The sequence below is a fragment of the Salmo salar genome, chromosome 01, assembly GCF_965601325.2.
Source record: "Salmo salar chromosome 01, fSalSal1, whole genome shotgun sequence".
NCBI lineage: Eukaryota > Metazoa > Chordata > Actinopteri > Salmoniformes > Salmonidae > Salmo > Salmo salar.
In genome coordinates this window covers 68024153-68049581 of record NC_138291.1, presented here as the reverse complement: position 1 = coordinate 68049581, position 25429 = coordinate 68024153, and the positions used below count along the sequence as shown (strand labels likewise).

The 25429-nt window shown below is 42.5% G+C and overlaps 1 protein-coding gene across 1 annotated transcript; it reads right to left on the bottom strand.

Annotated features, from left to right (window-relative positions):
* Window positions 1-116: 116 nt before the first annotated feature.
* Window positions 117-14114, bottom strand: LOC106607516 (zinc finger protein Pegasus). Its single transcript, XM_014204545.3, has 4 exons — window positions 13837-14114; window positions 5768-5936; window positions 1846-2019; window positions 117-1635 (listed from the first exon to the last, which is right to left on the bottom strand). Exons 2-4 carry the CDS (start codon window positions 5898-5900, stop codon window positions 680-682), a joined length of 1263 nt encoding a protein of 420 aa, XP_014060020.1. The 5' UTR covers window positions 5901-5936; window positions 13837-14114; the 3' UTR covers window positions 117-679.
* Between the last annotated feature and the right edge of the window lie 11315 nt (window positions 14115-25429).

The window sequence follows — 25429 nt, the reverse complement described above, 5'->3', positions numbered from 1 at the left end:
AATTCTGGATTGACAAAAGAGAAAAAAGATATGGTGATAATGCTTTGACAGTAGAGGTATTGGAGCTCACAATGACATATTCCATTTAAATGTCACAATATAACATGATGTAATGCTTCATTTTCCACGACAACCAATTAGCAAAGAGCTGATGGTTAAGGAAGGGCACTGTTTACAAATCCATCAAACGACAACATAACACCCTCATCTAAAGAAAACGAACAGAAAAAAAATAAAGATGTGAATGTGGTAGGCACTGTTAGAGGCATGAATGGTGCCATCTTTGCACTCTGAAATGGTTTAGTGGGTTACGGTTAAAGCCAATAAAAGAGCACTCTCATAAAATGTTAGCATCATCTATAACTACAGTATGTTTGTAAGGCTGAAAATAGTGTTCATGTCAAAAACCCACATAAGGAATGTTTAACGATCAAACCGGTCAAGTGAGTTGTACCTCTAAACCACTCCATCCCTACACATTACATGCACGTGGGCACTGTCAAATTTTATTTTCTTTCCTGTAAAATCAAATTCACTATACAGAATTTGCAAAGGCTACATCATGTCCAATTTCAGAAAGATCAACAGCAATAAATTAAAAAAAAAAAATCGCCATTATGGAATTAAATAAAAACACCTTCAATCATCTCCAGTCCTTCGTCACTGACCTGGCGACAAGTCACTGCTTATGCTGCCCCCTGGCAAAATGACAGGCAAAGTCGTACTTGCTCCTGCACTTGTGGCCACAGATGTTGCACTGGAAGGGGTTCTCGTAGCCGTGGCAGCCCATGTGGATGGTGTACAGGATGTTGTCAGGGAAGTAGATGTCACAGTGCTGGCAGTGGTGCAGCATCTGGGGGTCTTGATGCAGCGAGGGCAGGCCCGGGACTGGTGTGCTGGGCTGGCTGTTGGTGATGCTGGGGGTACTGGTGCGCCCGCTGTGCTCGCTGCAGGGACCTGCCCCGGGGCTGCAGTTGCTGTGTGGTGGGGGCCTGGGCTCTGGGGTGATGGGGGAGGCTGCATGGGCAGTGCTGGCTGACACAGTAGCAGAAGCGGTGGCTGGGAGAGGCTGCTGGATGAGGAAGGGCTTCTCGTCCACACAGGACTCTGCACCTGGAGATATGGGAGGCTGTTGGGTCTGGCCCTCAGCTTCAGAGGGCAGGTTGGCCAGTTGACCGGCCAGGGTGGAGAGCTGGTTGAGGGGGTTTTCCATTACCAGGTTGTGGTGGTGATTGTCCCTGGAGCTTCCATCTCCACCAGCACCCTGGTCGTCGTAGGTCTCCTGGCGCAGGTGGGGCAGTTCATGGGAGTAGTCGTCCAGGTGCTCAGCCTTGTGCATCACCATGGAGGGGGGGCTGAAGTTGATGAGGAGCCGGCGACCATAGCCCAGGCTGGTCTTCTTCTGCAGGACGCTCAGCATCTTCTTGTGGGAGAGAGAAGAGCGAGCACCTTTCATGGGTAAGAGCTTGTGGCGGCGGCGACGGTGGTGTGAAAGGTTGCTGCGGTCGCTGCAGCGGAAGGAGCACAGCTCACACTTGTAAGGCTTTTCTCCTGTGTGGGAGCGCATGTGGGCCTCTAGGTGGCGTTCATAAGCAGAGGCAAAAGGACACAGGTGGCATCTGTGGGGTTTCTCTCCTGTTTGATCAGAGAAAAGAGGAAGATGAAGAATAAAGTCTTAGGAGGACATTTTAAAAGTCATGTTTTTTGCTTTTTGTCTGATAACTCTAACTAGGCCTAATGAAAATAAAAGGGTGAAAGCTTTGTATAAGAGAAAATGCTCCGCGAATGATCTAGCCCTACATCTGGGAGCATCTGCATAGTGTTATCTGTCCTATTCAAGCTTACCTGTGTGAATGCGGATATGTTCAATGAGTCGTGCTGTGCCTCTGGTAGCATAGTTACAGTAACGGCACTTGAGTTTGCCATCATATGTTCTCTCGAAGCCATCCACCAGCATCCCTGCGCCGTCATCAAGGGAAATATCCGCTGAGGGGTGGTCTAATCCATTCTGACTGCAGTCTGCACAGGTACAGGAATAATCACAACACAGGTTCAAGAGAAATATCTATATTTGTATTTATTATGGATCCCCATTTGCTGCTGCCAAGGCAGCTCTTCCTTGGGTCCAGCAAAATTAAGGCAGGTATATATTTATTAAAACATTACAATACATTCACAACAGATTTCACAACATATTAAGTGTGTGCCCTCAGGCCCCTACTCTACTAACACATATTTAGAACACAAAATCCATGTGTACGTGTGTGTATAGTGCGTATGTTATTGTGTTTGTATGCATGCGTCTGTGTTGCTTCACAGTCCTCGCTGTTCCAGAAGGTGTATTTTTATCTGTTTTTTACATCACATTTTACTGCTTGCATGAGTTACTTGATGTGGAATAGAGTTCCATGTAGTCATGGCTCTATGTAGTACTCTGCGCCTCCCATAGTCTGTTCTGGACTTGGGGACTGTGACGAGACCGCTGGTGGCATGTCTTGTGGGGTATGCATGGGTGTCTGAGCTGTGTGCTAGTCGTTTAAACAGACAGCTCGGTGCATTCAACATGCCAATACCTCTCACAAATACAATTAGTGACAAAGTCAATCTCTCCTCCACTTTTAGCCAGGAGAGATTGACATGCATATTATTAATGTTACCTCTCTGTATACATCAAGGGCCAGCCGTGCTGCCCTGTTCTGAAACAATTGCAATTTTCCTAAGTCTCTCTTTGTGGCACCTGACCACACGACAGAACAGTAGTCCAGGTGTGACAAAACTAGGGCTTGTAGGACCTGCCTTGTTGATAGTACTGTTAAGAATGCAGAGCAGCACCTTATTATGGACAGATTTCTCCCCATCCTAGCTACTGTTGTATCAATACGTTTTGACCATGACAGTTTACAATCCAGGGTTACTCCAAGCAGTTTAGTCACCTCAACATGCTCAATTTCCACATTATTCATTACACGATTTAGTTGAGGTTTAGGTTTTAGTGAATGATTTGTCCCAAATACAATGCTTTTATTTAGGACTAACTTATTCCTTGCCACCCATTCTGAAACTAACTGTAGCTCTATGTTAACTGTTGCAGTCATTCAGTCGCTGTAGTAGCTGACATGTATAGTTTTGAGTCAATCGCATACATCGACACACAGGCTTTACTCAAAGCCAGTAGCATGTCGTTAGTAAAGATGGAAAAAGTAAGGAGCCTAGACAGCTGCCCTGGGGAATTCCTGATTGTACCTGGATTTTGTTGGAGGCTTCCATTAAAAGAACACCCTCTGTGTTCTGTTAGACAGGTAACTCTTTATCCACAATATAGCAGGGGGTGTAAAGCCATAACACATAAGTTATGCCAGCAGCAGACTTTGATCAATGCGGCTTTTGACATTATCGAAGTCTAACAAAACAGCTCTCCCAATCTTTTCATCATCAATTTCAGTCATTTGTGTAAGTGCTGTGCTTGTTGAATGTCCTCCCCTATAAGCGTGCTGAAAGTCTGTTGTCAATTTGTTTACTGTAAAATAGTATTGTATCTGGTCAAACACAATCTTTTCAAAAAGTTTACTAAGGGTTGGTAACAGGCTGATTGGTCAGCTATTTGAGCCAGTAAAGGGGGCTTTACTATTCTTAGGTAGGGGAATAACTTTTGCTTCCTTCCAGGCCTGAGGGCACACACTTTCTAGTAGTCTTAAATTGAAGATTAGAAAAATAATTACACTCCACTCGCATTAATGGATTTTAGAATGATAACAGAATCATGCATGAAACAGTCTGGATAAAACTGTTTGAATCAGATAGTTTACTCAGAGGACAAGGGCAAGAGTCAGTTGACAGTCAAATGGTGGTCTGTGTTGATGCCATAGTAAGGCCTACCTGTAGCCCAATATTTGATCTCTGATTAATTATTTAATTGAGATGAGGTCTAAGGGCATTCCATAGCGACTGCGTTCGAGAGTACTCATAGTCAAATGGCTGTTCCTGCTTAACAGAATGTGTCCAGCAACCGAAGCTACTGATTGGAGTGCACCATTTGCGTCGCCAAGCATTGAACAATAAACTATTAAATATGGAAATGTTATTTTGTTCTCACTTTGCACACACACACATTTCCTCTGGTTCACAGTCAGATTAATGCCATACATTTCCTCTCACAAGCTCTACAAACCAGTATGTAAAAAAAAAAGTATATTTGAACTTACTTTACCGGTTGTTTGTGCAGTTGGCCCTTTTGCAGATAGGGATGTGAGACAATATATCAACAGGAAAGTATAATTAAATACATTTTTCAAAGCGCTGGCAGTTCGTTCAGATTTTCATCACCTGAAGCATGCGCAGAACCACGTAAACATGCGCACGAGCTCGCCAAGTATGCATGCACCGCGTGCATGAATTTTCGTCTTGCGCGCATGCTTCAGGTGATAGAAATCTCAACGCACTACCAGCACTTTGAAAAGTTGAATTATACATTCCTGTGGATATATTGTCTCATATTCCTACCTGCAAAAAGGACCAACCACATGGACAACTGGTAAAGTAAGTTGAAAAATTATTTCACTCAACATTCTGGCAACGTAGAATTAAACATGGGGTCTTCAAGCTACGTCTAGGGCAGCATGGTGCCCATATTGCAAGGCGGATTAGCTAAACAAACAGGAGTGAAAGACAGACAAGTGAGAACACAACATGGAATCCATGTTTGGTTTTGATTTGGAGGGGGTAGTAGCATCTAACAATTGGATTTAAATTATTTCCTAGACACCGCTCCGCAATGCAAACGACGACCTCCTAATCAGAACAGTCTACCAATTACGGATATAGTTTAGGAAGTGGGAAAAGTGTAGCCAACAGGAACGATCGGCAAATAACTTGCAAGGTGAGTAAACGTTAAAACTAGACCGGAGTTTCCCTCAGATCTAAACTGGGCGCCCTCCCCCCCCCTTGGGTTGTGCCATGGCGGAGATCTTTGTGGGCTATACTCGGCCTTGTCTTAGGACGGTAAGTTGGTGGTTGGAGACATCCCTCTAGTGGTGTGGGGGCTGTGCTTTGGCAAAGTGGGTGGGGTTATATCCTGCCTGTTTGGCCCTGTCCGGGGGTATCATCGGATGGGCCACAGTGTCTTCTGATCCCTCCTGTCTCAGCCTCCAGTATTTATGCTGCAGTAGTTTGTGTCGGGGGGCTAGGGTCAGTCTGTTACATCTGGAGTATTTCTCTTGTCTTATCCGGTGTCCTGTGTGAATTGAAATATGCTCTCTCTAATTCTCTCTTTCTTTCTTTCTCTCGGAGGACCTGAGCCCTAGGACCATGCCTCAGGACTACCTGGCATGATGACTCCTTGCTGTCCCCCAGTCCACCTGGCCGTGCTGCTGCTCCAGTTTCAACTGTTCTGCCTGCGGCTATGGAACCCTGACCTGTTCACCGGACGTGCTTGTTGCACCCTCGACAACTACTATGATTATTATTATTATTTGACCATGCTGGTCATTTATGAACATTTTAACATCTTGACCATGTTCTGTTATAATATCCACCCGGCATAGCCAGAAGAGGACTGGCCACCCCTCATAGCCTGGTTCCTCTCTAGGTTTCTTCCTAGGTTTTGGCCTTTCTAGGGAGTTTTTCCTAGGGAGTTTTTCCTAGCCACCGTGCTTCTTTCACATGCATTGCTTGCTGTTTGGGGTTTTAGGCTGGGTTTCTGTACAGCACTTTGAGATATCAGCTGATGTACGAAGGGCTATATAAATACATTTGATTTGATTTGACTTACCTGCTGGTAAGTCGTCCATCTCTTTGACTCCACTGACGGAGCCCGAGATCATGTTCACATGTTGAGTCTGCTGGCTGAGATACTCTTGGAAGTCTTTGACAAAGTCCAACGTCTCTGGCTTTTCCTCGCCCATTGGAAGGTAGAGAGCCTTTCAGGTGCAATAAATCAACTGTATCCATAACAGCACATGATGATAACAGTGTCAATAGGCAGACAGATAAGCGGAAAAACAACATGACAACACATTGACATAACTTGTGATTTAGAACACAGAGTTAATTTCAGCCTATGCTGCCCTTGAGGTCCTAAACTTTTTGACAAGACATGGATCACCCTAGAGAACACTGCTACTCCAGTTGCTCTCTCTTCATCTGACTAGTTCTCTCTCATAGTCCACGAGCATCTGGTCGTTAGAGCGGTGGCACAAGGCTACTCATTTCTCCTAACTGGAGATTCTCTCTCCTTTCCCTCTCTCCCCTGTCCATCTCCTCATTTTAATTCAATGCGGTCACTGTCACTTGTCCACTCAAGCTTGTCATCTATCGCCAACCAGGTGCCCTTGGCGAGTTCCTCAATGAGCTTGACACCTTGATAAACTAATTTCCTGACGATGGCTCTTTGGCTCACCACCTCAAGCTCAACAAGATGGAGTTGCTCTTCCTCTGGGGAAGGCATGCCTGCTCAAAGACCTCTCCATCACATTTGACAACTCCACAGTGTCGCCCTCCCAGAGTGCAAAGAACCTTGGCGTGACCGTGGACAACACTGTGTCGTTCTCTGCAAACATCAAAGTAGTGACTCGCTCCTGCAGGTTCATGCTCTACAACATCTGTAGTGTACGGCTCTACCTCACAGAGGAAGCTGTGCAGGTCCTAATGCAAGCTCTTGTCATCTCCCGTCTGGACTATTGCAACTCGCTTTTGGCTGGGCTCCCCGCTTGTGCCATCAAACCCCTGCAACTTTTCCAGAATGTTGCAGCTTGCCTGGTTTTCAAGCTTCTCAAGTTCTCTCATGTCACCCCATTCCTCCGCACACTCCACTGGCTTCCAGTCGAAGCTCGCATCCACTACAAAGCCATGGTGCTTGCCTAAGGAGCAGCAAGAGGAACTGCCCCTCCCTACCTTCAGGCTATGCTCAAACCCAACACACCAACCCGAGCACTCCGTTCTACCACTTCTAGTCTCTTGGCCCTCCCTGGAGGGCAGCTTCCGCTCATCCCAGTTCAAGCTCATCTCTGTCCTGGCTCCCCAATGGTGGAACCAGCTTCCCCCTGAAGTATGGTTGGGCGATATATAATGAATTAGAATGTATGTTTTTGCGCAATATTCCAAATGCCTGTAATCGCAAGAATTTAGATTTTGTTATTTTTCGTTGTTATGAGTGTTTATGTCTGCTTGTTTTCGTGTTGTATTATTGGTCTCATCTATTTTGCTCTTCTATGCTGTGTGAACCTTCCCATTTACACCAGAGATCTGTATACAACTAGATTGTAACTTTGAAAGTTGTGGAGCTTGCTAAAGCTCTTTTGTATTTTTGTGGTAGTGAAATAAGTTTAAAAAGTTGAATTTCAGTTATATTATTTTAATATGAAATCCTTTTATATTCCCATCGATAGTCAGTAGTAGCGGTCAAAAGTGGTGTGGATATGGTCAGTAGTTAGATGTGTGGTCAGTAGTTGTATGGTCAGATGTGTGGTTGTGGTTTGTAGATGTGTGGTTGTGGTCTGTAGTTATGTGGTTGTGTTCACTAGATGTGGTCAGAAGTTGTGTGGTTGTGGTCAGTTGCTGTGGTCAGAAGTTGTGTGGTTGTTGTCAGTAGTTGTTGTCAGTAGCTGTGGTAAGCAGCTTTGTGGTTGTGGTCAGTTGTGTGTGGTTGTGGTCAGTAGTTGTGTGGTTGTGGTCAGTAGTTGTGTGGTTATGGTCAGCAGTTGAGTGATCAGTAGTTGTGTGGTCGTGGTCACTAGATGAGTGGTCAGTAGTTGTGTGGTCGTGGTCACTAGATGAGTGGTCAGTAGTTGTGTGGTCGTGGTCACTAGATGAGTGGTCAGTAGTTGTGTGGTTGTGGTCAGAAGTTGTGTGGTTGCCGTCCATAGTTATGTGGTTGTGTTCACTATATGTGGTCAGAAGTTGTGTGGTCGTGGTCAGTTGTTGTGGTCAGTAGTTGTGTGGTTGTTGTCAGTAGTTGTGGTAAGCAGCTTTGTGATTGTGGTCAGAAGTTGTGTGGTTGTGGTCACTAGATGTGGTCAGAAGTTGTGTGGTTCTGTGTGTCAGTAGTTGTGGTCAGAAGTTGTGTGGTTGTGGTCACTAGATGTGGTCAGAAGTTGTGTGGTTCTGTGTGTCAGTAGTTGTGGTCAGAAGTTGTGTGGTTGTGGTCAGTAGATGAGGTCAGCAGTTGTGTGGTTGATGTCAGCAGTTGTGTGGTTGATGTCAGCAGTTGTGTGGTTGATGTCAGCAGTTGTGTGGTTGATGTCAGCAGTTGTGTGGTTGTGGTCAGTAGTTGTGTGGTTGTGGTCAGCAGTTGAGTGATCAGTAGTTGTGTTATTGTGGTCACTAGATGTGGTCAGCAGATGTGGTTGTGATCAGGAGTTGTGTGGTTGTGGTCCCAAGTTATGTGGTTGTGTTCACTATATGTGATCAGAAGTTGTGTGGTTGTGCTCAGTTGTTGTGGTCAGTAGTTGTGTGGTCATGGTCAGTTGTTGTGGTCAGTAGTTGTGTGGTTGTTGTCAGTAGTTGTGGTAATCAGCTTTGTGATTGTGGTCAGAAGTTGTGTGGTTGTGGTCACTAGATGTGGTCAGAAGTTGTGTGGTTCTGTGTGTCAGTAGTTGTGGTCAGAAGTTGTGTGGTTGATGTCAGAAGCTGTGTGGTTGTGGTCACTAGATGTGTGGTTGTGGTCACTAGATGTGTGGTTGTGGTCATTAGATGTGATCAGTAGTTGTGTGGTTGTGGTCACTAGATGAGTGGTCAGTAGTTGTGTGGTCAGAAGTTGTGTGGTTGTGGTCAGAAGCTGTGTGGTTGTGGTCAGAAGCTGTGTGGTTGTGGTCACTAGATGTGGTCAGTATTTGTGTGAACAGTAGTTGTGTGGTTGTAGTCACAAGATGTGGTCAGCAGTTGTGTGGTTGCGGTAAGTTGTGGTCACTAGATGAGTGGTCAGAAGATGTGGGGCTGTGGTCAGAAGATGTGTGGCTGTGGTCAGAAGATGTGTGGCTGTGGTCACTAGATGTCGTCAGCAGTAGTGTGGTTGCGGTAAAAAGTTGTGTGGTTGTGGTCCCTACATGTGGTCAGAGGTTGTGTGGTTGTGGTCAGAAGTTGTGTGGATGTGGTCAGTAGTTGTGTTTTTGTAAACATTAGATGTGGTCAGCAGTTGTATGGTTGCTGTCAGAAGTTGTGTGGTTGTGGTCAGTAGTTGTGTGGTTGTGGTCAATAGATGTGGTACGCCATTGTGTGGTTGTGGTCAATAGATGTGGTAAGCAGTTTTGTGGTTGTGGTCAGCAGTTGTGTGGTTTGTGGTAAGTAGATGAGAGGTCAGCAGTTGTGTGGTTGTGCTCAGAAGTTGTGTGGTTGATGTCAGTAGTTGTGTCGTTGTGGTCAGCAGTTGAGTGATCAGTAGTTGTGGTCACTAGATGTGGTCAGCAGTTGTGTGTTTGTGGTCACTAGATGAGTGGTCAGAAGTTGTGTGGCTGTGGTCAGAAGTTGTGTGGCTGTGATCTCTAGATGTCGTCAGCAGTAGTGTGGTTGTGGCACTACATGTGGTCAGAGTTGTGTGATTGTGGTCAGAAGCTGTGTGGTTGTGGTCAGAAGTTGTGTGGTTATGGTCAGAACAGATGTCGTTTTGCTATGTTTTTAGGGAAGAACGTTGTTTGCATCCATGAGCTAGATATCTAGCTTTTTTTATGTCCAGCACTGTAGGTGCGCGAGACAACTTTACCAGCATCATAGCATAGGTATCGATAAACCGTTGTGACACGAGTGATAGTGTAATCAATGTGTAATAACTACATAAAAACATTATCAATGCGTTGAATTATTGTGACGTGCAGTCATATTCAGGTCCTGATTGGTCAACAAGCCTATTAAAACACGTATCTTTTTTGACACTCAAAAGACTCAAACGCCGTTTGAGGTCAGCATGCCACTTTTTGTCACTCTAAAAACTCTGACAAACAGCGGTAACTTTCTATTGGTAGAAACTATTCCTAATCTGCTTTTTCCAATCAGAGGGGTACAGCCCAACCTTATTTTAAGAGAAAGGAAAACTAGCATTGCATGGCAACACTGCTGCCTTTTGGCTAAAGAAACTGTGAGAAACATGCTAACGTACAGTACATTTGTGCTTTAATATTAACTAAATACTGCACTCTGGCCCACAAAATGGCTTTGCTAGATTCTTGATAGCGTTATTAAACAAAGCAAAGAAAGTGAACTTTAAAACATGATGTGGTTTTATTGGAATTTGCAGCTCTTGTTGGTAAATAATTAATCTGCTAGCTTCCGACATGATTTAACGCAGCTAGAAAGAGTGCAGTTGATGAGTTACTAAAACAGCTCTATCTACAGATTGGTAGATACTATTCCTAATCCGTTTTCGGATTTGACAAAAAGAGAAGTAGGGGAAGTTGGAAGAAAATGTGGTAATGCAGCTGTACAGTAACATCTGTAGTGAATATTTTGGTTCCACACACAGATATGAATAGTAGAGAAGTAGACGAAGACTCCATACGCTCTAACTTTTTGGGGTAGTAGTCAAAACGGCAGTTGTTTGCAAAAAGATTTTAGCAAGAGTGAAACCTCTTGCTTCCCCTCTTTCTCGATGGTTTACACCAAGCCCTCCCCTGCCTCTTAAACCAACAAAGAGATGTGAGATCAGCTCTTCCTCTCTGACGAGCGGTTTCAACATTGTATTTGCGTTTGTGAAGTTTGTTTCAACAGTGGGTCATATGGACACCAAAACACATTGATACATTATTTTACTATAATAGAGGAAAAGTTGACATTCCTAACAATACCCTTTAATGTCTCAACTACTGAAATTGTGCGCAGAGCATACACCACTAAAACATTGATTCGCTCAGTTTGTCGTGCAAAGACTGTTACAGTAGCCACCATCGGGCGTAGTAGCTGTCTAGTCTGTATTTTATCAAATGTGCAATAAACATAAACCACAATTATATAAGGAATTGGCAACACATTCTAGTTCTGAGAAAAAAGGTTTTCAATATCTTAACAGTGGCCAGGCTAACATGCTTTTCAAACAGAAGGGTGTGTTCATAACAATTCAACTGTTCAACCTTGTTAGCTCTGCAAATAGATCTAAATTGGCTAAACTTGAAATATAAAGATTAGCTGTCTAATCAATAGCACGTGGGCTTGACAGATTGTTAGTGAGACCACCCTAGTCGTAGACTTATCTCTGCTATTACACTCCAAGTCGAGGTTCAAAAGGCTTCTTAACATCTTCTACCCCCAAACCATAAGACTCCTGGACAGCTAATCAAAGGGCTACCCAGACCCCTCTTTTACACTGCTGCTACTCTCTGTTTATAATCTATGCATAGTCACTTAACTCTAGCTACATGTGCATATTACCTCAACTAACCAGTGCCCCTGCACATTGACTCAGTACTGTTACCCCCTGTATATAGCCTCCCTTGTTATTTTACTGCTGCTGTTTAATTATTTGTTACTTTTATATTTTCTACTTATCTATTCTTTATTCAACACTTTTTTTTCTTAAAGCATTGTTGGTTAAAACCTGTTGGGTCTAGGGGGCAGCATTTGCACGTCTGGATAAAAAAAATGTACCCGATTTAATCTGGTTACTAATCCTACCCAGTAACTAGAATATGCATATACTTATTATATATGGATAGAAAACACTCTAAAGTTTCCAAAACTGTTTGAATGGTGTCTGTGAGTATAACAGAACTCATTTGGCAGGCAAAACCCTGAGACATTTTCTGACAGGAAGTGGATACCTGATGTGTTGTATTGACTTTAAACCTATCCCATTGAAAAACACAGGGGTTTAGGAATATTTTGGCACTTCCTATTGCTTCCACTAGATGTCACCAGCCTTTACAAAGTGTTTTGAGTCTTCTGGAGGGAGATCTGACCGAACAAGAGCCATGGAACGGTGATGTCCCATTAGACACCTGGCGCGCTACTTCATGTTGGGTACCCTCGTTCCAATACGTTATAAAAGACTATGCATTCGTCCACCTTGAATATTATTCATGTTCTGGTTAAAAAAGGCCCTAATGATTTATGCTATACAACGTTTGACATGTTTGAACGAACGGAAATATATTTTTTCCCCTCGTTCATGACGAGAAGTCCGGCTGGCTTACATCATGTGCTAACGAGACGGAGATTTTTGGACATAAATGATGAGCTTTTTTGAACAAAACTACATTCGTTATGGACCTGTGATACCTGGAAGTGACATCTGATGAAGAGAATCAAAGGTAATGGATTATTTACATAGTATTTTCGATTTTAGATCTCCCCAACATGACGTCTAGTCTGTATCGCAACGCGTATTTTTCTGGGCACAGTGCTCAGATTATTGCAAAGTGTGATTTCCCAGTAAGGTTATTTTTAAATCTGGCAAGTTGATTGCGTTCAAAAGATGTAAATCTATAATTCTTTAAATGACAATATAATATTTTACCAATGTTTTCTAATTTTAATTATTTAATTTGTGACGCTGACTTGACTGCCGGTTATTGGAGGGAAACGATTTCCTCAACATCAATGCCATAGTAAAACGCTGTTTTTGTATATAAATATCAACTTGATAGAACTAAAAATGCATGCATTGTCTAACATAATGTCCTAGGAGTGTCATCTGATGGAGATTGTAAAAGGTTAGTGCATCATTTTAGCTGGTTTTATGGTTTTGGTGACCCTGTCTTTGACTTGACAAAACATTACACACAACTCTTGTAAATGTACTGTCCTAACATACTCTAAATTTATGCTTTCGCCGTAAAACCTTTTTGAAATCGTAAAACGTGGTTAGATTAAGGAGATGTTTATCTTTCAAATGGTGTAACATAGTTGTATTTTTGAAAAATTTGAATTTTGACATTTATTTGGATTCAAATTTGCCGCTCTTGAAATGCACCTGCTGTTGATGGAGTGCACCACGGGTGGCACGCTAGCGTCCCACCTAGCCCCAAGAGGTTTTAAGGGCTTGTAAGTAAGCATTTCACTGTAATGTCTACATCTGTTGTATTCAGCACATGTGACAAATAAAATGTGATTTGCTCTAACCACTAGGCTACCTGCCGCCCCCAATGCCTGCTACAAGAAGTTGAATGTGCATTATGCATGGTTATAGTTGAATTTGTAACAAAAAATGTCATTTTCATAGACAGACTTGAATGCCATATCAGTGATTATTGCAAAAAAAATAGCAGGTTAAACTATTTTGATAAAATAATTACATTATTAATGGTTTTCTGGTTGTGGATTATATTTATCCTGGGTATAACTTCAAAAGCCCTGAATTCATTAGATTATTGCTGACTGTTTGAAATGCAGTATATCTGACCTTTAATTGTACAATACTTATTTTGAGAATAAAAAAATAAAAAAATCTAGATATACATCGTGAAGTTAAGTTAAAAAAAAAATAATCGAGATATGTTTTTCAGGCCATATCGCCCAGCCCTACCCTGAACCTAGGACAGCAGTGTCCCTGCCCATCTTCCGAAAGCACCTGAAACCTCTTCAAAGAGCATCTTAAATAATCCACCTCCTCACTTCGAACCCCCGTCCAAAAAAACATTTCCTGAACCAACACTTGCACTTAACTTCCCCTCCCTTCTTGCTCTGTACTTACTATGCCTGTGATTGTCCCACCTACCAGTAGCTAAGTATCTTAAGATGAATGCAATAACTGTAATTAAGTCTGCTAAATGACAAAAAATGTTGCTAAATGTAAACTTTAGCGGTTCCTTTTAGCTAGCCAATGTCATCGACAGAACATCGATTCCACCATTGATTGCTGGAACACTCAGCTGGCCAGGTAACCAAGGAGCTAGCTTACTAGCTAGCGAATCAACTTACCTTTTCAAAATGTCAACAAATTGTTAGCAAGTATTAATATGTCTCTAGCGAGCTAGTGAAATACAGACGACTATTCGTGGCAAACTCAGTAATTGACCGGTAACGACAAGTGTCCAAATGACTGATCAGATCCGTTGAAATAGCGTTCATGTTGTTGTTGCTAACTTCAGGTTAGCCAGCTGGCTACTGTCTTTCGACCTAAACAACTGTTCTGTTTACATAGGCATCACTCAACTACGGCTGCATCGAGTTCCTATGGCGAATAGCTAAGCGTGCTACAGAATCAGTCGGTTGGTCTCTAATCACATAAATGTGCAATATAGAGCTAGCTAGCTAGCGATGTTATCTGAATCAAAGCAATTTGTGGAGGTGAGAGTTCACCCAGTGCACCCGCGAAATTCGTCCCGCCTCAGGTGCAATAATTGCGCGAAGAACAGTTCCTAGGAATTAACCGCTGTAGTAGCTCACGTACTGTACCTCAGTAGTTGTAGCCCACCAAAGAGACTGAGTTTTAAAACTCTGTGGTGGTACAGCAGGGTGAGTTTAATTATTTCTCAAGATCTTATTAAATACAAGCAGACTGCACTAATCAACTAGATAGTACATACATTTTTCCAAACTTTGTTTTGCTGTCAGTGCCAAATAATAGTCACCTGTAATTAACCCAATTTTGATAGGCTTAACATTGCATTCTGCTGCATTCATTGCATTACTATTTAATTTAATTGTGGAAACTGTTGCCTTAATTTGTCAGTGTCCACTAAATATAAAATGTTGACTATTTTGTACCCATAACATTAAACCGCTCACACTTCCAAACATAGACCTTTAATTACAAAGCGCTACATTTGAGCAACAGCAATTACATTACTTTAAATAGCTAGATTGACTCATTTATGTTTCATCACTATCAATAATTGAACAGTTAAGACATTTGGAGAAAATTATATTTCCCCATTTGTGTCAAGTTGTAGGAAAACCATTGAGAAGCATTGAGAAGAGGGTGACAAACTACCAGTTTGAGTGAGGCCATTGTATCCTTTTCAATGCCACATTGCCTTGTGATGTTACAAGAGCAGTACAGCAAGTAATGTACACGGTCTAACAGCGAGGCATGGTGGCATGAACTCTACATTGCAACAAGAGCTACATGATGTGTGTGTGTGTCCTCCACCAACTTTGTCTCACACTCCACCGAGGATCTGTTCAAGTTAAACTCAGAATAAAATCTTTACAACGAAATCTGAAGTCTGTCTCTAGCAGCACTATCATTAGCAGATTTAGAAATACAGTGGATGAGAACATCCAGTCACAGTTCAATTATTATTTTTATTCCAGTTCAGTTTCTGTACACTAGATGGTGCATTTTGTCCATAAATTAGCAGTGTCCAGCATGCATCCATCCGCTCATTTGACATAAACATGAACACAAGGTTATAACTTGAAATAAACTTCCACTATAAAAAATGGTGAAGGCAATTATTGATATCAGGTATATTAAGATTCAAAAACGTCTAGATGATAGGTCTGCTAATAGATCTGCACAAAGTTTCACTGCCAAGATAACAAGGCTTCTCCATGTCAGCTGACAATAGCTGTCCCAGGGGACTAGGGGCTGGGGCCTAAGGCAGACATGACAGTCCAGCTCACTGGATTAAACTACGACCCAGAGAGCAGTCAATAACATCACCTTCTAATAGCTTGTCGACACTAATGTTATTTTATTGCAATTTAATTATGCTCAGGTTTCCAATGGGGGCAGATGCCTTAAAATCATTTACACACACTGACAATAATTTTTCAGTTGGAAAAGATAAAGCACATTTTTGTGTGTTTAGGGGGTTTCATTTGTTCAGGCCTAAATATTTTTGTTTTTGCACTGTCATTTGTAAGCCTTCCACATGGATTGTTTTTGCAGATAGGCCTTATCGAAAGAAGACCCGACAGCATAGTTAGTTGGGCTGGCAGCACTTAAATTGGACAACAGACTTAGTAGCGTGATCAAAAATTATGTTTTTATTTTACAGTCAGTGTTGTAAAGTGTTTTAGTACTATATCTCTTGACACAATGATGAAAATAATCATGGCCTCTAAACCTTCAAGCTGCATACTGGACCCTATTCCAACTAAACTACTGAAAGAGCTGCTTTCTGTGCTTGGCCCTCCTATGTTGAACATAATAAACGGCTCTCACTAAAAGTGGCAGTAATAAAGCCTCTCTTGAAAAAGCCAAATCTTGACCCAGAAATTATAAAAAAAACTATCGGCCTATATCGAATCTTCCATTCCTCTCAAAAATTTTAGAAAAAGCTGTTGCGCAGCAACTCACTGCCTTCCTGAAGACAAACAATGTATACGAAACGCTTCAGTCTGGTTTTAGACCCCATCATAGCACTGAGACTGCACTTGTGAAGGTGGTAAATGTCCTTTTAATGACGTCAGACCGAGGTTCTGCGTCTGTCCTCGTGCTCCTAGATCTTAGTGCTGCTTTTGATACCATCGATCACCACATTCTTTTGGAGAGATTGGAAACCCACAAATCAAGTGTAAATTTCGGTGTTCCTCAAGGTTCCGTTTTAGGACCACTATTGTTTTCACTATATATTTTACCTCTTGGGGATGTCATTCGAAAACATAATGTTAAATTTCACTGCTATGCGGATGACACACAGCTGTACATTTCAATGAAACATGGTGAAGCCCCAAAATTGCCCTCGCTAGAAGCCTGTGTTTCAGACATAAAGAAGTGGATGGCTGCAAACTGTCTACTTTTAAACTCGGACAAAACAGAGATGCTTGTTCTAGGTCCCAAGAAACAAAGAGATCTTCTGTTGAATCTGACAATTAATCTGGATGGTTGTACAGTCGTCTCAAATAAAACTGTGAAGGACCTCGGCGTTACTCTGGACCCTGATCTCTCTTTTGAAGAACATATCAAGACTGTTTCAAGGACAGCTTTTTTTCCATCTACGTTACATTGCAAAAATCAGAAACTTTCTGTCCAAAAATGATGGAGAAAAATTAATCCATGCTTTTGTTACTTCTAGGCTGGACTACTGCAATGCTCTACTTTCCGGCTACCCGGATAAAGCACTAAATAAACTTCAGTTAGTGCTAAATACGGCTGCTAGAATCCTGACTAGAACCAAAAAATTTGATCATATTACTCCAGTGCTAGCCTCCCTACACTGGCTTCCTGTTAAGGCAAGGGCTGATTTCAAGGTTTTACTGCTAACCTACAAAGCATTACATGGGCTTGCTCCTACCTATCTTTCCGATTTGGTCCTGCCGTACATACCTACACGTACGCTATGGTCACAAGACGCGGGCCTCCTAATTGTTCCTAGAATTTCTAAGCAAACAGCTGGAGGCAGGGCTTTCTCCTATAGAGCTCCATTTTTATGGAATAGTCTGCCTACCCATGTGAGAGACGCAGACTCAGTCTGGGGTGTGAAGGTGAAGGGGGGTGTGAAGGTGAACGGAAAGGGGTGTGAAGGTGAACGGAAAGGCTGGAGCAATAAACCACCCTTGCTGTCTCTGCCTGGCCGGTTTCCCCTCTTTCCACTGGGATTCTCTGCCTCTACCCCTATTACGGGGGCTGAGTCACTGGCTTACTGGTGTTCTTCCATGCCGTCCCTGGGAGGGGTGCGTCACTTGAGTGGGTTGAGTCACTGATGTGGTCTTCCTGTCTGGGTTGGCGCCCCCCCTTGGGCTGTGCCGTGGCGGAGATCTTTGTGGGCTATACTCGGCCTTGTCCCGGGATGGTATGTTGGTGGTTGGAGATATCCCTCCAGTGGTGTGGAGGCTGTGCTTTGACAAAGTGGGTGGGGTTATATCCTACCTGTTTGGCCCTGTCCGGGGGTTTCATCGGATGGGTCACAGTGTCTCCTGACCCCTCCTGTCTCAGCCTCTAGTATTTATGCTGCAGTAGTTTATGTGTCGGGGGGCTAGGGTCAGTCTGTCACATCTGGAGTATTTCTCTTGTCTTTTCCGGTGTCCTGTGTGAATTTAAATATGCTCTCTCTAATTCTCTCTTTCTCTTTATTTCTCTCTCTTGGAGGACCTGAGCCCTAGGACCATGCCTCAGGACTACCTGGCTTGATGACTCCTTGCTGTCCCCAGTTCACCTGGCCGTGCTGCTGCTCCAGTTCCAACTGTTCTGCCTGCAGCTATGGAACCCTGACCTGTTCGCCGGACGTGCTACCTGTCCCAGACCTGTTGTCCCAGACCTACTGGAACCCTGACCTATTCACCGGACGTGCTACCTGTCCCAGACCTGCTGTTTTCAACTCTCTAGAGACAGCAGGAGCGGTAGAGATACTCTCAAAGATCGGCTATGAAAAAGCCAACTGACACTTACTCTTGTGTTACTGACTTGTTGCACCCTCGACAACTACTATGATTATTATTATTTGACAATGCTGGTGATTTATGAACATTTGAACATCTAGGCCATGTGCTGTTATAATCTCCATCTGGCACAGCCAGAAGAGGACTGGCTACCCCTCATAGCCTGGTTCCTCTCTAGGTTTCTTCCTAGGTTTTGGCCTTTCTAGGGAGTTTTTCCTAGCCACCGTGCTTCTACACATGCATTGTTTGCTGTTTGGGGTTTTAGGCTGGGTTTCTGTACAGCACTTTGTGATATCAGCTGATGTAAGAAGGGCTATATAAATACATTTGATTTGATTTGATTTGTAGTCCCACAGTGCAGAAGTGATGAAGATATTTATAAATACACAGTCCAGTAATTCAAGTCAAAAGAAATGGTCGTTTCAAAAAGGTTTTCAATTTGACAAGAAGACAGTACTAAAAGAATCCAAAATTGTATTTGTCACATGCCGAATACAACAGGTGTAGACTTTACTGTGAAATGCTTACTTACGAGCCCTTTCCCAACAATGCACAGTTAAAAAGTAAGAAAAATTTACCAAATAAAACAAGGAAATAGTAACACAATAAACTAACAATAACGAAGCTAGATACAAGGAGTACCAGTACCGAATCAATGTGCAGGGGTTGAGGTAATATACAGTTGAAGTCGGAAGTTTACATACACTTAGGTTGGAGTCATTGTTTTTCAACCACTCCACAAATTTCTTGATAACAAACTATAGTTTTGGCAAGTCGGTTAGGACATCTACTTTGTGCATGACACAAGTAATTTTTCCAACAATTGTTTACAGACATATTATTTCACCTATAATTCACTGTATCACAAATCCAGTGGGTCAGAAGTTTACATACACTAAGTTGACTGTGCCTTTAAACAGCTTGGAAAATTCCCGAAAATGATGTCATGGCTTTAGAAGCTTCTGATAGGCTAATTGACATCATTTGAGTCAATTGGAGGTGTACCTGTGGATGTATTTCAAGGCCTACCGTCAAACTCAGTGCCTGTTTGCTTGACATCATGGGAAAATCAGAAGAAATCAGCCAAGACCTCAACAACAAAAAATGTAGACCTCCACAAGTCTGGTTCATCCTTGGGAGCATTTTCCAAATGCCTGAAGGTACCACGTTCATCTGTACAAACAATAGTACGCAAGTATAAAGACCATGGGACCACGCAGCCGTCATACCGCTCAGGAAGGAGACGCGTTCTGTCTCCTAGAGATGAACGTACTTTGGTGTGAAAAGTGCAAATCAATCCCAGAACAACAGCAAAGGACCTTGTGAAGATGCTGGAGGAAACAGGTACAAAAGTATCTATATCCACAGTAAAACGAGTCCTATATCGACATAACCTGAAAGGCCGCTCAGCAAGGAAGAAGCCACTGCTCCAAAACCGCCATTAAAAAGCCAGACTACGGTTTGCAACTGCACAAGGGGACAAATATCGTACTTTTTGGAGAAATATCCTCTGGTCTGATGAAACAAAAATAGAACTGCTTGGCCATAATGACCATCGTTATGTTTGGAGGAAAAAGGGGGAGGCTTGCAAGTCGAAGAACACCATCCCAACCGTGAAGCACGGGGTTGGCAGCATCATGTTGTGGGGGTGCTTTGCTACAGGACGGACTGGTGCACTTCACAAAATAGATGGCATCATAAGGAGGAAAATTACGTGGATATATTGAAGCAGAATCTCAAGACATCAGTCAGGAAGTTAAAGCTTGGTCGCAAATGGTTCTTCCAAATGGACAATGACCCCAAGCATACTTCCAAAGTTGTGGCAAAATGGCATAAGGACAACAAAGTCAAGGTATTTGAGTGGCCATCATAAAGCCCTGACCTCAATCCTATAGAGAATTTGTGGGCAGACACGTTAAAAGCATGTGCGAGCAAAGAGGCCTACAAACCTGACTCAGGTACACCAGCTCTGTCAGGAGGAATGGGCCGAAATTCACCCAACTTATTGTGGGAAGCTTGTGGAAGGCTACCTGAAACGTTTGAACCAAGTTAAACAATTTAAAGCAATGCTACCAAATACTTATTGAGTGTATGTAAACTTCTAACCCACTGGGAATGTGATGAAAGAAATGAAATCTGAAATAAATTCTCATTCTCTCTACTATTATTCTGACATTTCACATTCTTAAAATAAAGTGGTGATCCTAACTGACCTAAAACAGGGAATTTTTACTGGGATTAAATGTCAGGAATTGTGAAAAACTGAGTTTAAATGTATTTGGCCAAGGTGTATGTAAACTTCCGACTTCAACTGTATGTAGGTCAGGGTAAAAGTGACTAGACAATCAGGATAGATAATAAACAGAGTAGCAGTAGTGTATGTGAAGAGTGTGAAAGAGTATGAAATTGTGTACTGTATATGTGTGTGTACAGTATGTGTGTGGCATCAATATGCATGTGTGTGTATGTGAGTGTGTGGGTAGAGTCTAGTGAGTGTGCATAGAGCCAGTGCAGGAGAGTCATTGCAAAAGAAGGGTGTCAATGCAAATAGTCAGGGTAGCCATTTGATTAACTGTTCAGCAGTCTCATGGCTTGGTGGTAGAAGCTGTTCAGGAGCCTTTTAGTTCCCATACTTGGCACTCTGGTACCGGTTGCCGTGCGGTAGCAGAGAGAACAGTCTATGGCTTGGGTGGCTGGAGTCTTTGACAACTTTTAGGGCCTTCCTCTGACAACGCCTGGTATAGAGGTCCTGGATGGCAGGGAGCTCGGCCCCAGTGATGTACTGGGCCGTACACAGTACCACCTCTAGCGCCTTACGGTCGGATGCCAAGCAGTTGCCATACCAACCAGTGATGCAGCCAGTCACGATGCTCTCAATGGTCCAGCTGTATAACTTTTTGAGGATTTGAGGGCCTATGCCAAATCTTTTCAGCCTCCTGAGGGGAAGAGGCGTTGTCGTGCCCTCTTCACGACTGTGTTGTTGTCTTTGGACCATGATTGGTCCTTAGTGATGTGGACACTGAGGAACTTTGAGCTCTCGACCCGCTCCACTACAGCCCCGTCGATTTGAATGGGGGCATGCTCGGCCCTCCATTTCCTGTAGTCCACGACCAGCTCCTTTGCCTTGCTGATGTTGATGGAGAGGTTGTTGTCCTGGCACCACACTGTCATCTCATCGTCATCGGTGATCAGGCTACCACTGTCGTGTCGTCTGCAAACTTAATGATGGTGTTGGAGTCGTGTGGCTACGCGGTCGTGGGTGAACAGGGAGTACAGGAGGGGACAAAGAACACTCCCTTGAGGGGCCCCCATGTTGAGGCTCAGTGTGGCTGATGTGGCTGATGTGTGGCTGATGAGTGATAGTAATTTAGATAGGTTACCTTGGCATTCTTGAGCACAGGGACTATGTTGGTGTGCTTGAAACATGTAGGTAGAGACTGGGTCAGGGAGAGGTTGAAAATATCAGTGAAGACACTTGCCAGCTGATCTGTGCATGCTCTGAGTACGCGTACTGCTAATGTGTCTGTCCCTGCAGCCTTGCGAATGTTAACCTGTTTAAAGGTCTTACTCACATCAGCTATGGAGAGTGTGATCACACAGTCATCCGGAACAACTGGTTCTCTCATTCATGGTTCAGTGTTGCTTGCCTCGAAGCGTGCATAGAAGGCATTTAGCTCGCGGCTGGGTTTCCCTTTGTAACCCGTGATAGTTTGCAAGCCCTGCCACATCCGACGAGCGTCAGAGCCGGTGTAGTAGGATTTTGCTTACTTGTTTATTGCTAGGCTACTTACTGTAGCAACCTAACGGATAGGGCAAAATGCTTAAACACTGCAAAAACTGCAAAAAAAACCCCAGACAGCTTAGTCTATACTCATACTATTATTAGGTAAGCCTAGGTATTAATATACTAATACCTGAGAGCTAAATCAACAGGATGTTTTTTATAGGTCTACACATCCAGCGTTCTCGACTAACATGAGCAAATGGCATGAAACAGTAGTCCGATTAGGATATAGTCCACCAATGACTAGGTGGATCCACACATGAAACAAAAATACACCTCAAAATGAGATAGGCCAACAATAACTATTTATTTTAAATAAACAAATAATGGTAATTGGATTTTAATTTGTACAAAAGACTAAACTTAATACTATGTTACTGACATTTCAGAATGGATTAAAGGGAAACGACACAATTTTTCAACTTCATATTTATCATCTCCATCACCACCCCAACGTCAATAAAAATATAGAGGAAGATAAGTGTTTCCAATAACATCATCGATGTGCATCGTGTGATTTTGACCAATTGTGAGTAGGCATTGCCTACAATTTGTCTACTAAATTGGTTGGTAATATCATTGGAAACACATATTTCTCTATCTTTTTTTACTACAAAGCATAGAAATGTGCTATTTTCACATACTGAATGTTGACGTTGGAGTGGTGCTGGAGATTATGAATATGAAGTTGAAAAATGTTAACCTAAAAATGTTTTGTGCATTACACAGGTAAAGTAGTGCATGAGACAGGCACATGTTCTCGAGACGAACACACAACACCAGACTCTAAAATTGGTAAATTGAGGAAGAAATGTTATAAACTGAACAGTGTTTTTTTGGTCAAAATAAACTATTTAATGACTTGTTCCAAGCATGAATTTAAAGAAGCTCTAGGCACATTGACACAAGCTACAAATGCGAGCTCTTATCGGAACATGAATAAATAGGCAACTTAAATTATACGTGACAGCGCAAGATAACAATCAATAAACTACAAGGAATGCATTATAGCAGTATTTCTACAATGAGTGCAAGCCCGTATTGTCGCACTTTCATAAACCTATTCCTGAAAATTAAAGTAAGAAGTGTATTTTGGACTAGTTTCCAGAAATGGTCAGCTTTATGCCCAGTTTGCGGAGTGGTAGGCAGGCTATACTGAGGCCCACTAGGCCTAGCACTGCACATGGCCTACTAAAGTTATTCACAGGGAGAATGATTAGCTAAATTCATGTTCATTTCAAATTAATGATATGCCCACTATGATGTAGTGTAGGCTGTATAGTAAAGGTCATTGTGTATTAATGAGGTTTAGAGCAGGTCTACACTGATGCCTAGGTTGACATTTATATCCATTAATACTTAGGCCAGGCACTTGGTAACATTGGAAAACTAAATGGGAATAACTTCATATGCTCCAGGAATACTTATAGTTTATTGAATGAACTGTATGCCGACAACCGATAATGTAGCATATAGCATTGTGTGCCAGGCCACTGCTACTCATTAGTTGATTAGGTAAATGAGCAACTTTAACAACACAATTTGATTTAACATGCTAATTGACATAGTTCAGTGTTTTATAAAGCACTATAGTCATAGACGTTTGCAAAAAAAACTATATTAAAAATCAGTCATTTTGTCAAATTATGTCAAATTGTGTTTCTGTGTTTGAATTTGTCTACTGTCTGTCACATATAGGCAGGGTGAAACAGGCCTAGGGACAACACCTGCCTTTGAGGAGGTTGAAGAGTTATCCACTTGCCCTAATTCCCATTTAAAAGGGCTGGATGAAAAGACTTCCTTCTCTTCACAACGGCCCGGTTTATGTTCTGTTTGTGGTTTTATAGAACATGAAACAAGTAATTCCCTCCTCCTGAAATAAATTGGGATTTAATTTGAGAAGGCCCCTAAGCAGTTTTCTAAGACTTCAGTCATATGTTGGGCTCTTGTAAAAGCTGCATTGGACATTAGCCTCAAAGAAAGGCTTTTTAATCCATGACAAGTGCAGCCATAGTAACGATAGCCAGAGCTGTCACTATGGCAGAAAGGTGAAGGGGGACTTTGACGGGATTTATTCTTTTAGTAGCGAGACTATGCCTTTCTTGAGATCCCTCGCTCTGCGTGGTACATTTGAAAAAGGCTGAAGAGATGGGGAATAGGATAAAGGAGGTATATATTAAGCTTTTCTTTTCCTTCACCACTTAATTTCCTTGCAGCCGTGCCTCGCGCCACTGTAATTAATGTAATTGCCGCCTTTAATGAGAATGTTATTATCTGGATCACACTTTACATTGGCAAACAAGGCTGGCCCTCCCTCCACCCTGCTTCTTTTAACGCAGCAATGAGACACCCCCCAATTATACAGGGAACAAAACAAGTGGCCTTTCACAAAGCTACTGTGAAGCCGCCGATTGGTAAGATTTGGAGCAGTCTATATCTGCACAAAGGACGGATTACATTTAATATAAGCACATCAAAACCCCCATTTCCTTCAATAATTTCCTTGATTATAGAGAATTCTCTCACCACAGTCCTTACTAAATTGTCTTTTCTCCAAAGACAAACTTTCATCTTTTAATAGATGTAGCAACTCAGTGGACAGACAGACATTTTATTGACCAAGGCTGCCAAGGCTTTGGGAGGGGTAATGAGTGAAAAGAGAAATGTGACACTTCTATGACAGTGAAAGAGCTTATTTTTGTCTCATCTAAACACACAGCAATATATCCTTTATAAAATATGATGTATCATGTAATCCTGAGACTTCATATTTCTGCTCCTTTTGTGTTTCAACAGGAATTGTTGAGGCCTTTATCCGTAACACCCATCACGGACACAGCGACACAGACGCATGTTAAAGAGACATTTTATAATAGTGGTGAACAGCGTTGATGTGACTTTATGAGGCGACACGCGATAAAGCCGCTGTCACCTTAAGAAGTCTGAAGTCGGAATGTTCCTGTGACTGCCTTATTACCGCATTTAAGGCCCCACTAGAAGAATTTACACTTCACCCGTGATAGCCCAGTTCGGCTCTGTCTGATTTGTCACGGGACTGAAATATTGAAAACAATCAAATAGACTGTCATCAGTGACAAATTGTACAGTTACTCTTGAAAGACTGTCATTCTTTAAATATATTCAAAGCTATTTCTTCTTTATAGGCAAGTGATTATTCAATGATAAGTTCGTAATCAATTCATTTGACTATTGGGCTTTGGTGAGGGCGGAGCCTCAGGGAACCACTACTGGTCACATCTATTGTTTTGCATATCCTATTACTTGTGTTGTTGTTTGGGACTGACTGATGTTCTGGTGCCTGACCACATGACTCTTAAAGGCTTCTAACATCAGAAACAGGTTGCCATCCGGATCCAGACAAGTCAGAGAAAGAATTGGACAATATTTTGGACTGAAGTGGCATTTTAGCAGTATTTATTTGAGAGCCTGACTACCAAA